Genomic DNA, 18,035 nt, shown 5'->3' with positions numbered 1-18,035 from the left:
TATATTAAGTTGTTGTAATGGAAAAATTATTGGACACAGCTTGGACAATAGAAGATGTGAAATGGTGATTTTAAAGAATGATTTTAGGATTTGTGTTAATAGGAGAGAAAATATATAAAAAGAAACATCTTTAATCAATATAGTTAGTGTGACACTTTTGTTTAAAATGTTATGTAATGTAATGTTCAGTCAATAAGTTATTATATATATATATGGCATTGGCAGTTCAGTGGGGGGAGGGGGGCTGGCAGGAAGCGCTTACCTCTCCTGCAGCTCCTGTCAGCTCCCTTCTCCTCCGCGCCAGTCCTTTCAGCACCTCTGTCAGCTCACAGTGTAAGTCTCGCGAGAGCTGCACTATGACCCCGCGGCTATCGCAAGACTTACACTGGGAGCTGACAGAGGTGCTGAAAGGACTGGCGCGGAGGAGAAGGGAGCTGACAGGAGCTGCAGGAGAGGTAAGCGCTCGCTGCCAGCCCCCAGTCTGTATTATGGCAACGTAAATTGCCATAATACAGACACTGACTCGAGTATAAGCCGAGTTGGGGTTTTTCAGCACAAAAAATGCTTATACTCGAGTATATATGGTAGATATGTATGTATGTGTGTATTTGTGTGTATATACACACACAATACTACAAATTTCTATAGAACAAAATATATATCTGCCTGATAAAACTCATCATGTTGGACTGAAATGTTGAACATATTCTATGTTGGAATTCTCACCGGTGGTGCTATTGACTCTTGGGTTACACCCATTCTTGCTTATAACTTCATTCATTATGACAATATTGCCCCGAACACACGTGTGTTTTTCAAGACTAATGTGCATGTACCATAAAAGCATGGAAGAACTGGTCCCCAAAGTATTTTCTATGTACCCAGATATGACATTAAACTAAGTCAGGATTCTATGTTTCATATGTAGAGATGTCGGGAACAAAAAAATTTGCGTTCGCGAACGGTGAACACGAATTTCCACACATGTTCGCGAACGGGCGAACCGGGCGAACCGGCATAAACTTCAATGGGCAGGCGAATTTTAAAACCAACAGGGACTCTTTCTGGCCACAATAGTGATGGAAAAGTTGTTTCAAGGGGACTAACACCTGGACTGTGGCATGCTGGAGGGGGATCCATGGCAAAACTCCCATGGAAAATTACATAGTTGATGCAGAGTCTGGTTTTAATCCATAAAGGGCATAAATCACCTAACATTCCTAAATTGTTTGGAATAACCTGCTTTAAAACATCAGGTATGATGTTGTATCGATCAGGTAGTGTAAGGGTTACGCCTGCTTCACAGTGACAGACTAAACTCCCCATTTAACGCACCGCAAACAACTGCAAATAGTCCATTTGCACAACCGCAAACTCCCCATTTGCACAAGGTTGGATACCAAGCTAGCCATGTCCCGTTCCTTGTCCTCACTGATGTCATTGAAGGTCTCTTCCTCCACCCAGCCACGTACAACACCAAGGGTCCCTGAAAGGTGACAAAAAGCCCCCTGGGACGCCTGCTGTGTTTGGTCTTCCACCTCCTCAAAGCCACCTTCCTCCTCTGACTCCTCTTCTTCAGACTCCTCTCTCTGCGTTGCCTCTCTCTGCGTTATTATAAGGTGTGTTAAGTAGTACTATTCCTATCAGGGGACGTGTATATGGCATCGATTTTAGGAACCGGGAGATGGAAAAAGATGCTTGGTCAGTCCTCCTACTTCAAATTTGGGGCACTGCGCGTGTAATCTAATGTGCCACCAGATAGGAGTGGTGTGTTAAGTAGTACTATTCTTATCAGTTTAATCACTGTTACGTCCCCCTCATCAGGTCTTTTTTAGTCGAATGTATGGCCCACTTTCAGTCCCTTCAGGATCCATCCCTCATTCATCTTAATAAAGGTGAGGTAATGTAGACTTTTTTGACCTTGGCGACTTCTCTTCTCAGTGACAATACCTCCTGCTGAACTGAAGGTCCTTTCTGACAGGACACTTGAAGCAGGGCAGACCAGAAGTTCTATCGCAAATTGGGATAGCACAGGCCACAGGTTAAGCCTGCACACCCGGTAGTCAAGGGGTTCATCGCTCCTCAGAGTGTCGATATCTGCAGTTAAGGCGAGGTAGTCTGCTACCTGTCAGTCGAGTCGTTCTCTGAGGGTGGACCCCGAAGGGCTGTGGCGAGGCGTAGGACTTAAAAAGCTCTGCATGTCCTCCATCAACAACACGTCTGTAAAGTATCCTGTCCTTGCTGGCGTGGTCGTGGGAGGAGGAGCATTACTTTCACCTCTTCCCCTGTTAGATTCCCGTTGTGCTGTGACATCACCCTTATACGCTGTGTAAAGCATACTTTTTAATTTATTTTGGAACTGCTGCATCCTTTCTGATTTGCGGTAATTCGGTAACATTTCAGGCACTTTATGCTTATACCGGGGGTCTAGTAGCGTGGACACCCAGTACAGGTCGTTCTCCTTCAGCCTTTTTTTACGAGGGTCCCTCAACAGGCACGACAGCATGAAAGACCCCATTTGCACAAGGTTGGATGCCGAGCTACTCATGTCCCGTTCCTCATTCTCCGTGATCTCACTGAAAGTATGTTCTTCCACCCAGCCACTTACACCACCACGGGTACCAGATAGGTGACAACGAGCACCCTGGGATGCCTGTTGTGGTTGGTCTTCCTCCTCCTCCTCAAAACCACATTCCTCATCTGACTCCTCTTCCTCACAATCCTCTTCCAGCGTTGCCGCAGGTCCAGCAAGCGATGCTGATAAGGCTGTTTCTGGTGGTGATGGTGACCACAACTCTTCCTCTTCACGCTCATCTACGGCCTGATCCAGCACTCTTCGCAGGGCACGCTCCAGGAAGAAAACAAATGGTATGATGTCGCTGATGGTGCCTTCGGAGCGACTGACTAGGTTTGTCACCTCCTCAAAAGGACGCATGAGCCTACAGGCATTGCGCATGAGCGTCCAGTAACGTGGAAAAAAAATTCCCAGCGCCGCAGAGGCTGTCCTAGCACTCCGGTCATACAAATAGTCATTAACGGCTTTTTCTTGTTGGAGCAGGCGGTCGAACATTAGGAGTGTTGAATTCCAACGTGTCGGGCTGTCACAAATCAAGCGCCTCACTGGCATGTTGTTTCGCCACTGGATATCTGAAAAGTGCGCCATGGCCATGTAGGAACGTCTAAAATGGCCTCACACCTTCCTGGCCTGCTTCAGGACGTCATGTAAGCCTGGGTACTTATGCACAAAGCGTTGTACGATCAGATTACACACATGTGCCATGCACTGCACATGTGTCAACTTGCCCAAATTCAATGCCGCCAACAAATTTCTTCTGTTGTCACAAACCACTTTGCCGATCTCCAGTTGGTGCGGAGTCAGCCACTGATCCACCTGTGCGTTCAGGGCGGACATGAGTGCTGGTCCGGTGTGACTCTCTGCTTTCAGGCAAGTCAACAACAAGACGGCGTGACACTGCCGTACCCGGGATGTGGAATAGTACCTGGGGAGCTGGGGGGGTGCTGTTCATGTGGAGCAAGATGCAGCAGCAGAAGAGGACTCAGCCGAGGAGGTTATGGAAGAGGATGGAGTAGGAGGAGTAGAGGAGGTGGCAGCAGGCCTGCCTGCAAGTCGTGGCGGTGTCACCAACTCCTCTGCTGAGCCACGGATTCCATGCTTGGCAGCCGTCAGCAGGTTTACCCAATGCGCAGTGTAGGTGATATACCTGCCCTGACCATGCTTTGCAGACCAGTTATCAGTGGTCAGATGGACCCTTGCCCCAACACTGTGTGCCAGACATGCCAGTACTTCATTTTGCACAATTGAGTACAGGTTGGGGATTGCCTTTTGTGCAAAGAAATTTTGGCTGGGTACCTTCCACTGCGGTGTCCCAATAGATACAAATTTTTGGAACGCCTCAGACTCCACCAGCTTGTATGGTAAAAGCTGGCGGGCTAAGAGTCCAGACAAGCCAGCTGTCAGATGCCGGGCAAGTGTGTGACTTTGTGACATTGGCTTCTTACACTCAAACATGTCCTTGACAGACACCTGACTGTGGGCAGATGAGCAGGAACTGCTCAAGGCGAGAGACGGAGTGGCGGATGGTTGAGAGGGGGCAAGGAGGACAGCAGTGGTTGACGTGGCTGAAGATGCTGGACCAGGAGGAGGATGGCGGCTTTGAGTTTGTGTGCTGCTTGTACTCATTTGTTGATACCATAGATGTTTGTGATGTGCGATCATGTGCCTTCACAAAGCAGTTGTACCTAGGTGGATGTTGGACTTCCCACGAGTTTCTTTTGGTACAGGTTGCAAATGGCATCGCTGTTGTCAGAGGCAGACACACAAAAAAATACCACACATGAGTGGTGGCACTGGGCAAGTGGGCACAGTATATGCTGTGAGCCTGACACACACGCTGGCAGGCAACTAACTGCTATTCAATCTATTACAGTCAAAAGATTACACAGGAAAAAAAAAAGCAGACTGATGTTCTAGCCCTAAAAATGGCTTTTTGGGGTGCTGTCCTTACAGCAGAGATCACATGAGTCCTTCAGGACTGTAGTGGACACTGAATACACTAGCCTAGCTATCAATTTCCATATTAAATCAGCAGCAGCTACACTGTCCCTCCGCTCACTAAGAATGCAGCTTCCGAATGAATCTAAAATGGATGCTGTCCAGGAGGTGGGAGGGTCTGGGATGGAGGGTCTGCTGCTGATTGGCTGAAATGTGTCTGCTGACTGTGAGGTACAGGGTCAAAGTTTACTCAATGATGACGAATAGGGGGCGGACCGAACATCGCATATGTTCGCCCGCCGTGGCGAACGCGAACAAGCTATGTTCACCGGGAACTATTCGCCTGCGAACTATTCGGGACATCTCTATTCATATGCTTTTGTACTGGCTGTGTTGCTTACTTCACTTGTTCTATGATTAGTTTCTATCAGGTTCACTAAACACCAAATTTTACCAAATTAAATCTGAATGGCAATATGTAGGCCATAGAAGGAACTCTGTGGTTAGTACAGAGTTGGATAATTTCTCTAAATCGGCTGTTTTAGCCCATGCTCTGTCTTTTGGACTTAATTTGCTGAATTTCTGTTTTGTGAACAACCCTGCGTGCAAGTGGACAGGGGTGTGCAGAAGAGATGGTGTTGTAATGTTGGCACAGTTTTCATTTTTATGTTGGCACATATATATTAGCAATGTGAAACTACTTTTACATTATAAAAATAATCTTTCCCTTTTATATATGTTTTGTTTTTAAATATAAAAAAACACTTCCTCCCAAACCAGGTAACATATAATACTTACTTTAGTAAGTTTCAGCATGCATACATACTTACATGAGATAATGTGTCTATATTTTATTTGTCTAAATTCTAGCCGTACCCTCTTGCTAAGAATTTTATATTAATTTCTTACATTTTCATTGCAATGTTTAGCATTGTGGTATAAAATATTAAGCTTGGCAGTGTTTGGCAGGCTCCGTGAATCGTTATTGATTTTAATATTAAGAATCAATGACAATAGCACAACTACTGCCTGCATAGTTTTGACCCTTATAGCTACATTTTTTTTTCTCAAATCTCCCAATCTCTGTGGTTAGACAAGAAAACATAGCATGAATGTGTTGGATGAAAACACTGTTCTGTTGAAGAATCACACTTTTGTTTTGTTTTTTCTCATTGTTTTAGAGGTCATGGAAGTATTTGACCTTAATATAATATTTGTTGCTTTGTGTTAGACCATTTCACATTGCTGGGAATCAATGTATAACACTATCAATAAGTACTCTGAACAATAAAAGGTGATCCCAAGGTGGCTCAGTTACTTACTGACACCCCTAAATTATCAGAGTATAATAATAATGTAGAGGTAGCCCACCCACATGTATCCTGGTACTCAGGCTAACAGTTTACCACACTGCTCCCAACAAGTATGAAATATCAAAAACTCAGGAAGTGGTGCTGCAGTTGTACTATTTTTCTATGATTAAATCTGACGATATGGACATCTGCACTGTTTTTGATTAAATAAAAAGGGCTTAGTGCAGCCCTTTTTGAAACTTATTATTTTCAAGTGTGTGTTTTTGAGTTTTTATATTTCAGTGTATAACACTAGCACATATTAATCTATTGTCATTTTGCAACCTCAGAGTTGAGTAGGACAAAGTAAAAGTTGTTAGAAGTAATTTAGCATAATATAAGAAAGTAATAAATAAGGTTTGAGATTCACAATGTCATAGCAAGATGCCGATTTATTTACTCAGCTTAGAATTTAATAGAATGAAATGTTGGGAGACTGTAACAGAAGTTCCTGTAAGTTGGCCAATGGGCACACCGAAAGGACAGCTAGCAAGACTCCCAGAAGCTCCGCTCATTTCTAAAGCCTCCTATTATACATGGGTTCGATCCCAAATGGCAAATGTAAGACAAAAGTTGCATTACCAGTTCGTAAACTGGCCAGGCTTAACAATAATAGGGCCTGAAATGATGACATCCAAGAATAAGGGGGTCGGGATGCCAGAGAGAGATGTGATAATATAACAGAGTCAAGATCAGGGCAAGAGTAGAGGAAACAAGGTCAACAGACAAACTATGTCAGGAGACCAGACAACAAAAACATAAACAACTTCAGGAACATCAGTGAGAATTCACTGAGAGAATGAAGGGCTGTGTCTTTATAAACCTTCCCTATCTGTGTCCAATTGGAATCTATCAAAGATCTGGGAGCAGTGACATCAATGTTATGCAACAGGTACTTTGTCAGTGGTTGAGATAGTGCTTGTCATGGACTAAGCCTGCAACAACATTTGATGCACAAAACGTCTGACATCAGACCTAGATCTAGGAGGGTGGGTAAGTGATGCTGTGTGAGTCAGGCTCCTATCATGTATGTAGAAATTAGTGAACGGAGGCATTTGTGTAACAGCATATCTATTTCTGCAAAATCCTAAATGTAGGCAAATATGTACTGAGCAGCTCTTTGATTTATTTTACCTTACCTTCTCTTTTGTGATATTGTTAAAGATTTATATATTTTCTGCACTGGCTCCTCCCTTTGATACCTTGAGAATGGCAGATGAATTTAAAAGCACAGTCTGATAAATTTATTGAAGGCAGCCCTGGAGTATCCTTTAAAAAATGCGGGATTAAATTAGATTACATACATGTACATTCACAGGCAGAGGTTATCAAAGACACTCCATATAGCCTCATGTAATTATGGGCATGGTATGAGGCAGGAGCTTTAAATTTTGGAAGTGGTGCCTCTGAATGTAAAGGAGACCGAACACTAGCTCAGTTAAAAGAGAACTGGACTAGTATTTGCATCATTATACTGCCTGTGGCTTAGCACCCATTGTGATGAAGGTTGCCTTGGCCATGTTATACTACTGGCACTGGGAATTGTGGACAGATTGTATTGTAGGTTTGTTAGCTTTCTTAAGTATTAAGGTGTTTTGCAAATGTCACTGTTTTGCATACATCAAAAGGAAAAAAAATATCAGGCACTCAATGTGATAACTTTAAGCAGATTTAATGGACACAGCAATGTTTCGACCTGTTCCCAATTCTTTATCAAGCATGATAAAGACCTGGGAACAGGTTGAAACGTTGCTGTGTTGAGCTTGATAAAGACCTGGGAACAGGTCGAGACGTTGCTGTGTCTATTAGATCTGCTTAAAGTTTCCTTTTGATATCTGTTTTATGGGGTATGCTGACCCATACCCAGTCAGCACCCTGTGGTTTATTTGAGTGCAACCCTCTTTTTTTCCTTCTGGTAATTGTTTTGCATACAATGACTATGACCCCTGGCATTGGATTGGAGAGGAGTTACTATTGTTCTGCTAAAGGGTGGGCTTTCTATGGGGTTATATGTAACCCCCCAATTATCGACACATAATATGAGATCATTTAACCACTTAACCTCCTCTAGTGGTTGATAGATAATTCACTAGGATCCATAATTATTTGGTAAGGGGAATTGGAGGTAGCCCTCGGTCATTAAGGATGTTCCAGGCTATTATGATACCCTTTACATTTATTATAACCTGCATTCAATATTTATTTGGTGAAGAGTATTAGAAGAAGGCAGCATTCTGGCTGCTCAGGAGGTCTGGCCGATATCCATTAAATTGTCTAAGTTAAAATTACATGATGTAATTATAGTATTCATGCAATTCATTATTCTGCCAAATTCTCCATATTTATTTTTAAAATACTTTACCCCAAAGGACACATCAAGATTTCTCTCCGTTTTAAGAAAAACATTGCTAATTATAAAATAGGAGTTTTATAAAGTACAATTCTAGCTACATATAGATACAAAGAAAGATTTTTTTTTTTCAGATTCAGAAGAATGCAATGAATAACAAAAAATAATTCACATTTTACATCCATCTGCAAAACTAATAAACAATTCTTAATAAAATTACCTGCCAGGAAGTATAGGACAGCGAGAACATTTGAAATTTAACATCTGTTTGAAATAATCAGACCTACCTATATTATCGAAAAAATGTGTATTGTATTGTTTGTGTTTACTCTTATATGAATAATTCAAAAGTAAAATCATTGAACAATCGCATAAAAAAAACCTTAAACTTCATAATGCAGAAATTTAGATTGTATGTGATGCAAACTTTTGTACAGCTGTACTGTTTAGAAATATCTTCAGATTTAATAAATAGGATTATAGGAGACATTAAAGCTTTCATGGTGGACGTTTTTTTTTTTTGTTCAAATTATGTGAATCTGTCCATATACTGTTTAATAACTGTTCCATAACAGACAATAATTTTTAGATTAGAGTTTATTAACCTCCAAAAAAACGGTAAGTTAAACAGTAACGCAAGGCAGTGTCAAAAGTAAATCTATGCGTATGGCGTATACTCAAATATTGTTTGAGAAAAAATGCTAATCACAAAATATCTCTTTAAATCACATGCAAATATCCTCCGTACTTCTACTTCATCATTTCTCTGGATGAAAGATCTTTTGGATCAGATTATGCAGTCCCGCTGACAAGTCTGTAGGTGTTTGAAATGATTGTCCGATGTGTGTTGTCCTTTCTTACGTGTTTCTTATAATTAAATTGTGACAACTACATATCTTCCATCACTCTCCTGCATTGTCTGCTACTCCCACATATTTTCTGCCTTTCAATATTACTGCATCTCTTATTATTCTCAAGGCAAGTGTTTTTTTCCTATTGACTTCCAAGTTATATTTCATAGGAATTAAATATACATTTAACTCGCTCTCTATTTTGTACTAGTGTTGTGTTCTGTGAAGTCTATGATTTACAAATCTTCACTGGAAGTTTGAAGTTGACAGACTGGAATCATTTCTATACTAATTTATGTTAGAATTTAAAAAAAAACGAAACAATATAAGACTATTAACCATGTGTGTGCCTTAAGGACAATATGTGGCTTAGACAACTTGGTCTTCATTGTTCTTGCAGATGTAAAAAGGTCAATAAGGTTTTTACATTAGCAGTCCAAAGGGTGCATATTGGTTTCCACGGCTGTTGACCTTTGCTGCCCACTGACACACCTAGAGGTGTGGCATATTTGGGTGCAAAATTTAGAGACCGTTACATATGAGTGATCTGTAAAAGAGTTTGGAACTAAATGGAATCTTGGACTGGTGTCCTGAATTTTGGAATCTGGAGCTTTTTTTGGACATGGGATATGGACAAGCATGACATTTTTTTTCAACCGTGGATTACACATCTGGTCATAACTGGTATAGTGGCATGCAATTTTGGCTCTGAAGATGGATTTTGTGCTGTGTACATTTATAGGTCCATAATGATACTGTGGTTGACAGGCTACAGGTGTCAAGTTGTCTTGTTAGCTGTGCAATGCAGTTTTTTTTCCTGTGCTATGTTTTAAAGAAAAGCTGTCTGGAATGACCTTCATCTTGTATAGGGAAATTGGTGAAGGATACAAGTTTTCTCCGCATTCCTCTATAAGGTAAGGAGTTTGATGTCTGTGCGTGTAGATATTCCATATCCTACTTTCTTTCATGTCCTTGATTTTGGAGGGTTCAAGAAGACTTAGTGTACATGCATCCTAGAACCTACTTTCTCTCATATCCTTTCCTTTAGATGGTTTTAGGAGGCTCAATGTGCAGATATTCTACATCCTACTCTGTTGCTTGTCCTTTGTCCTTTCATTTAGAGTGTTTTAGAAGGTTCAGTTAAAACATTAGTCAAAACTTTATTATGATATATATATGTATATATATATATATATATATTACTGTTGACTGACTTTGGCTCTCATTTAAATAACAGTGGTGGGAGCAGTCATAAAGTGATCATCTGAGAACTGCCAGATTAAGGCTAAGTGGTTAAGTATGGACTTATGTGACTTACAGGTGGGCACTCAATGACAGAAACTCTGAACTCAAGAACCCATACACTCAGAATAAATGAATTATCTTGGTATAACCTCATGACTTGGAAACCATAGACATAGGATCAAGTAACCAGTAATCCACAGAATATCACAAGAAAACTAGGGGTCCAAGAACAAAATGGCATAAGCTCAGAAGAAATGTAGAGCAAGAACCAGAAAATCTGACGCAATGTTAGAACAATTAGACATGGTTTCAGTCCAGGGTTATATGTTGTGTTGGCAAAAAACTTGAATTGTTCTTTCCACAAGGCACCTGTGATCATAAGGGTAAATTATTATTTTTTTCCATTTATCATAAAAATTGTAGTCTTCATTAGCTTCCACGTAACTTGCTTATGTGTTAAATGGACATGAGCATAACAAGATATGCATGCTGTGTGTGTGTTCTTTATAAAGGAGGTAGTATATGCAATGGTTGTATGTTGCGGTAAACAGACAGTCAGTGATCTACCACTCCACTACATGCAATTTCCCTAAAGCTATCATTTTCTAACACTAGCAATCCCATAGTGGCAGAAAGTTCACTCTAGATTACTATAGAGCACACAATGATTTTCACAGAAGGTTGAGATGCAGGTCAAGTTACTTAATGCCTTTTATGAAGATGTAAAGTTTACTAGGTGTGCAATAATGTGAGTCTTTAAAAGACTATCACAACTTAGACTGCAAAATCCATTTCTGACATTCAGCATTGGTAGCTGCAGGAAAGTCCAAGTGATGACAGGATCTTTTAAAGTCATCAGCAGATCGCATTGCATCAGTCTACGCGGCCGAATGCAAGAGGAATTATCAGAGTTCAATTTGTTGTTTAAGATCACTTAAATAAGATAACCACAAAATCATGTCCACCTTTACCAAGATGTCATTCGTGACACAGCTATTGATTTCCTTTGGCTGCAAGTGTTCCAGTGTCACGTGTAATCGGGGGGGGGGAGGGGGGGGAGGGGAGGGGAGGAAAGCGAAATCTGTGATCGCACAATTGTTTCAGCTAATTTGCAGCTTCTATTTTTAAAAAAAGTATGACCACTAATTATTTAACATCTTTAAATGCCTGTGAAAATGGTCTTAATAATTGTTTGCAAATATAAATTTAAAGTAGAGAGTTACTGTCCATGCAAAAGGAAATGTCATATTTGCAGCAATAGTGACATTTGACAGGTTCAAAAACAAATAATCTTACGTGGCAGGGGTATGCCTTATCAAACATATGCAGATCAAGGCTAATTAATGCAAATTAAGGCTTCCTGTCTATCTAGTGGGAAATGAAATGTCCTAATGTTATGAAATCCAGTTAGTATGCTTATTACCGTAATTGTTTTATATTTGGTGGCTCTTAATTAAAAAAAGTAAATTGACCTTAATGGTGATGTGCTAATGAGGTTCATGATATATCATTACACATCACTTAAACCACACCACAAAAGGTGAAGTGGGCTATGTATGGAATTCTCTTAATGTGTAATTATATTAACTTATATTTTTGGACTCTAGAGTATTATGATTATCCTTTATTACTGTGCTTTCTAATCCTGTTGGTATCGGAGAAAATACAATACTTTATGTATGGTGACACTTAAAGAGAAACAGTCAATTTATGGTAAAATAAACACATTGTAAAAATTATTGCTTTTTTGTTTAGATTTTTTTAATTTAGTTTTTGTTGTTGTTGTGCAAAGTAGGTACATACAATCCGGATATGCCACAACAGCAATGACAGGCCATTTAGGATAAACAGTAGTATGATTGCACACGTTTTTATGTATTTATTAGGCTAATGCAATATATGTCAGTTTGTAGGTGAGGAGAGATAGATTGTGAGCCATGACATCGATACTGACAGTTTGCTTAACAGGATAGAGTAGTATGCGTTCAAGAAGAATGATGCAGTGCTGGTATTAAAGAGCAAGAAACAAACGCAGAAACTTGCAGATTTACCATGCAAAACTTGCGCACTGTCATGAAATTAATTAATAAGTTATACTATTAAAGGCTTAATAGAGCATGAGGGTAATACCACTGGGTAAGAAACATATAATAAACAATAAACAAAATAATCAAACTAGCTCTTTGCTTATCAGATTTGTGAGATTGTTACTTGAAGCAAGGTAGTCTGCCCAGGTCGTTCAGCCGTTGCCACTTGTAGTCAGGTTAGGTAGGATGTGTCAATGCCGGAATATTTTCCTTCTCCCCTTGACGTATCCCTTCGTTGATGAAGTGTGCAGGCCTGACGTGTAAACTGTGGGGACAGTCCCTGATGCCAGCCCTGCTCTTTAACTCCAGCTTGGACATTATTAAGGGTGAGTGCCTGGTATCCATGAATCCTGCGTGTCTTGGAAAGAGGGTCATGAGCCCATGGGAGCTGTAATCCTCTGGGTGCCCTGCTTGTGTGTGGACGGCAGTGGGGATGAGGCTCCATATGGGCTCCCAAACCAGATGAGGGAAGTGGAGCTGGAATAGTCTCCGGAGTCGGCAGTATGACAGACAAGATGGGGAGACTTTTTCTGTAGGTCACCTGGTGCCAGAATTCCCGCATAGCATTTGAAAGTGAGCGTCACAGCTCTTCCTCCATTCCAGGCCTTTTGAGCCAGTTTGGATTAGCGGACAGTCCTCCATTGCGGCCATCTTGGACTCACCATGTGGTCGGAGATGGGGCTGAGAACTAGTGCCGCAAAGAGGTGAGTTTCCCCAGTGGGGACAGGGATAACCCCAACCAGTCCTGAGGGGTGGGGGACAGGGCGATGATGAGGTCGTTGGGAGCCACATGACTGCAGTTGGGAGATCGTCTGCCTCTCCCAATATGTCAGTAGGCTGCAGGACCGTACTTTCGGTTTGAGTGCCAGGGTGAGGGTTTTCAGAGTTAACAGCAAACGCTCTGGTGAGGGACGGGTTTGCTGGCAGCTTATCGACGTTTCCAGCGGTGATGTGGACTGTGTAACCCATCTAGGAGCTATTTTGTGCAGGAGATACTTGTGGACATGTCCACCCATCTTGGCATGCAGGCCCCACCCCTTATTGGGTTTGATTTTGTTCAGGATTTGGAACATTACCTCCATTCTTAAGGGATTTATGTAGAAACCATGTTTTAAAATATATATATATATATATATATATATATATATATTTTTTTTTATTTTTTTTTAAGAAATGGATATCCAATGACACTACCAGTCAATTGTTTTGATTGTCTTGTTCCTTCCATATTGCTTTGATTTCAGAGAAACCCAATGATGTTTGACTACTTCACCTGGTGCTTATGATCCTTCATGTTTCCACTGAAGGTTTCCATACATTTATACTTTTTGACGTGGCATAAAACTAATAGATATCCTATTACTCCTGAAAACATGGTTGTTTACTTGACAGTGGTGTTATTATATATGTGTTAATAAAAAATAAAAAAAAATCTGAAAAAATAGCACTAACATTTTAAGGACATGCTTCACAGAACACAACCTTATTTATTTTTCTTTCGAGCATGTAGCTATATTTACTCATCTAGATTTTGACAGGTATGTTTAATAAAATAGGATTAGAAGAAGAGTTGCTATACTAATTAGGACATAGTTAACTGTCCGAATTCAATTTTTTATTGGATATTCAATTGTTTTTTATAATGTTTTTGATTTTTATACACTCACTAGCATTCTCTAAAGTTATAATCCATATCTATTTCTACAGGATATAGTGACCAATGTTTCTCCAAGAATTATACGTGGGACAACATCGGGCCATTTATATGGACCAGGTCAAGGGTCCTTTCTGAATATTGAACTGATTAGCGAGAAGACCGCTGCATATTGGTGTCAGTCCATCACTGAGTTGAAGAAGGACTTTCCAAATCATGTAAGTTATACTTTATTACAATCAGTACAGTATTGATAGAACTCTATTGTATTCCCCACAGTACAAAAGATTTGCAAAATCCCAGCCTCTGCACATGACCACATGTGGACACCCTACTGCAAAGTGCTGTTGTGGTTATTGTGCTTGGAGTTTTCCTTTAAGCAAAATTTTAAATAACTTTGCCAACCATTGATATAGTCTCTTCAACCTTTACATCGTAAGACAACTGGAAATGTTAAGTTTATAAAATCAAAAGACAGGGTACAATGTGTGTAGAATATTCTATTTTCTGGGAATTTTCATCCATGCTGTTATTACTGTTATCATTGATTCACAACCTCATGTCCTATAATCTAACTTTACTCTGCTCAAAAATATGTTTTAAAAATAAATTAAGGTCGATTTTTTAAAAAAAATTTTAAAAGGACAAAACCGCAATAAGTAACATATCAAGAAGTATTATATCTGTTACCCCATAATAGGTAGAGAGTTTTTCACTCAGCAGTTACAATTTTGAAGAAAATAATTTTGGGTGATTCAGTGGTAAAACTTCAGAGGTAGTTCCTTAAAGGGACACTATAGTTACCAGAATGACTACAGCTTATTGTAGTTGTTCTGGTGACTATAGTTAGTACTGCAGGCTTTTTGCAGAAAACATTGTCTTTTTTAGAGAAAAGGCAGTGTTTACATTACAGCCTAGGTACAACTCCAGTGGCCATTACTCAGATGGCTACTAGAGGTGCTTTCTGGGGCAGTGCTGCACACGGTGCAGGACTGACATTCAGTATCTCCACCCTCTGCATGGAGACGCTTAACTTTCCTCATAGAGATGCATTTATTCAATTAATCTCTATGAGGATATGCTGATTGGCCAGGGTGGAGTGGTTGGCTGAGATCATCACTTTTGGTTGGTGATGTCTGCCAAGAGATAGATCAGGGACAGAGCCAGCACCAGCAAACTGGAATAAAAGTAAGAGTTTACTATGTTTAGGGGAATAAGGGGGCAAAAGGGGCTAGGTGGTGTTTTTAGCCGTGACCCTAAAGTCTTGCTTTAAATTAGCTTTCTTCACTTTTTACAAAATGTCAACAGAAATAACACAAATTATTGTTTAAAATCCAAATCCCAGATAACTACATATCTGCATAAACGGACTGCATAATCATCAGGAAATTTTTGTTAGCTAAAAATATAGGTGTCTAAACCCTCTATTAATGAGGCTTATTCTACTATCTCACATCATCAGCTGAAGTGTGACAATCAATAAAAGAAAGAGCCGATTGCTCACCGAGGATTCCAACCTGCTAGTTCTGCTGTCCACAGTGTCCTGGACACATATGCATAGATCGGTGGATCTGTTTAATGGGTCCCATTAATAGCTTGGTGAATTGGCAATGACCGTGGTTAAATATTATAATAACGGTCATTCAACTAAAGGGTGAATAAATGCTTTTTTTCTCTTTTTTTCTCCTTCCATTCCTATAATTGATGAGTAATGAGTTAGAGGTCAAAAACAGATTGGGTGAGCAGATTTTTAAAATAATAGTAAATTAGTTTCGATGGATACATTTCCTAGGAAGATATTAGATTTTATTTATGTTGGATGCATCAAAATAATGTAATGTACTGGTGCAAAATAATATACTGCTAGTTTCTAAATAGCAGCATGTCGATGTTATGTTTTTTTTATTAGCTGTACTATACAGTAATCCATGCTTCACAAAGAATGCAATATGCCCTGAAACTGTGATGCGGTACAGTATGCTTGGTGATAAAATATTTTAACAGCGTTTAAAATAACCAGCAGATAAGTGGAGTATTCTAATTTCTTAATTAAATCCCTAAAGTATACCCACACACAATGGTTTGTCTTTTTTAAGGTGAAAAGGGTATTGTTTGATTAAATGATTCATACACGAAACATGGAGCAAATAATTATATAAAAAAGAGAAAGAATACAGGTCAGTTATGTCAAGCCATTGTGAATTGCTGCTTTTTATCACTATGCAGAATCTTCTTGTTATGGTAGCACTGAAAGAATAGATTTATAGACTGAAGGTGCAGTATTTAATATGTCCATATCCATCTGGATTGACAGGTCCTACATACATGGATTTCCCAAGGGGTGCTCTGTTACTAGAGTCCATGGATGACATTATTTACTTCAATGTCCTATTATTAAATTGATAACAAGATAATTCCCATGGTTCTCTGAGACATGACCAGATTTGTAATTGTCAACACTGTTATTGCACCGAATTTTATGTCCTTTATAATTATTATTTTTTTATTTTTTTAAGGATCGTTATTGCTTCTTTTGTGTCAGACATTTAACAATGGGATGTATTCATTCAACAATGTGAACTAACAACTGAGTAGCAAATAAAAAGATAAACAACATATTTAACAATTTAAAATTCATAATGCATATATATATATATATGTGTGTGTAAAGATAAGCCTTCACGTCTCTAAAAATGACTCAACTGAATATAGCATTAAAAGAACATGTGTGTTAACCATTAACAATTTTTGTCATAGAAACTCCATTTTGTTTTAAATGTGTATTACAGATTTACCAAATGTCATCATTATCCAGTTCACTCCAGGCACAGCTACTGCAAATGAGTAGAAGAAATTAAAACATTGTTTAATTTCCTAATTTCCCCATATGCTTATCTCTAATAATTACCAGCTCAAAAGGACAGATGAAAAGATAATTGACACGGAGCTAAGATGGAAATACCAAGTTGCACACTCAGGCATTCCTTAGAATCTTGCAGGATCTAAGGCACCCATCCTGGAAATGCTGGCACCATTCGTATACCCCCCTGCACCCCACCCCCCACTCCCCCTGAAATAGAGACAAGGCTGCAAGGAGGATCACCAGGTCCTGCAGCAAGATATTTAAAGTGAGGGGGGTGGGAATTAGAGTGAGTGTGTTTGTATCTATGTGTGTGGTGTGTGTGGTGTGTGTATATGTGTGTCAGTGTATGTATCTGAATCTGTGTATCAGTTTCTACGGATCTGTGTGTGTCAGTTTATTTGGTCATGTATGTAAATTTGTGTGTGTGTGTCAGTGTGTATATGTGTACATCTCTTGGAGTTGTGTATATGTGTTGGTGTGCATCTTTCAGGAAAACAGTCACATTAAATCCCCAGAAAAGGTATTTGCATAGGTTTTATTTTAAAATATTTTTTTCTCTAAGGGTAATTTCCACTCTGTACCACTGTTTAAATGGTGTCTTTATTCCTACCACTGTTTATTTAATGGTGCATTAAATGGTAAAACATACTTTTCCCACAGTAATTCTTTAATATAATCTTGGAATGTATCCTTTGCTTCTTTTTGGTATTGTATGTGCATATATCTTTGTGTGGCAGAGTTTGTGTGTTTTTGTGTATAATAATGTATGTGTATATGTGAATACATGCCTGCATGCAAACACCAACATTACATATAAACACACCCCTACATTCAAACACTAACACCTTGCATAAACACAGCCTAGCACACAAACAATACACACAAATGCCCCTGCTTTCAAAGACTAACACTACAAACAAACCCAGCCATACAATTAAACACAAATACTACTTGCACTTACCCCCCCCCCCCCCCAAGAACATGATCATTAAAACAAGTACATAAACATTCACACATTCTCCATATAAAAAGTGCCAGGGCCCCTGCTTCATTAGTTGTGCCATGGCTGCAGCGGTTCATTTAATTTACACCTGTGCCCATGCATGCCCATGTATTTTAA

General features: G+C 39.6%; 1 protein-coding gene across 2 annotated transcripts in view; it reads left to right on the top strand.

Annotated features, from left to right (window-relative positions):
• Positions 1 to 18,035, top strand: part of DPYD (dihydropyrimidine dehydrogenase) — a 968,764-nt gene that overhangs the window by 640,174 nt on the left and 310,555 nt on the right. For both annotated transcript variants that reach the window (XM_063428340.1, XM_063428339.1), the window contains one exon: positions 14,106 to 14,270. In XM_063428340.1, coding sequence (XP_063284410.1) covers positions 14,106 to 14,270 — 165 coding nt within the window. The remainder of the gene's footprint in view (positions 1 to 14,105; positions 14,271 to 18,035) is intronic.

Source organism: Pelobates fuscus, chromosome 7 (assembly GCF_036172605.1).
Source record: "Pelobates fuscus isolate aPelFus1 chromosome 7, aPelFus1.pri, whole genome shotgun sequence".
NCBI lineage: Eukaryota > Metazoa > Chordata > Amphibia > Anura > Pelobatidae > Pelobates > Pelobates fuscus.
Note: the sequence above shows the minus strand (reverse complement) of the source record. Positions and strands in the feature narration are given on the sequence as shown.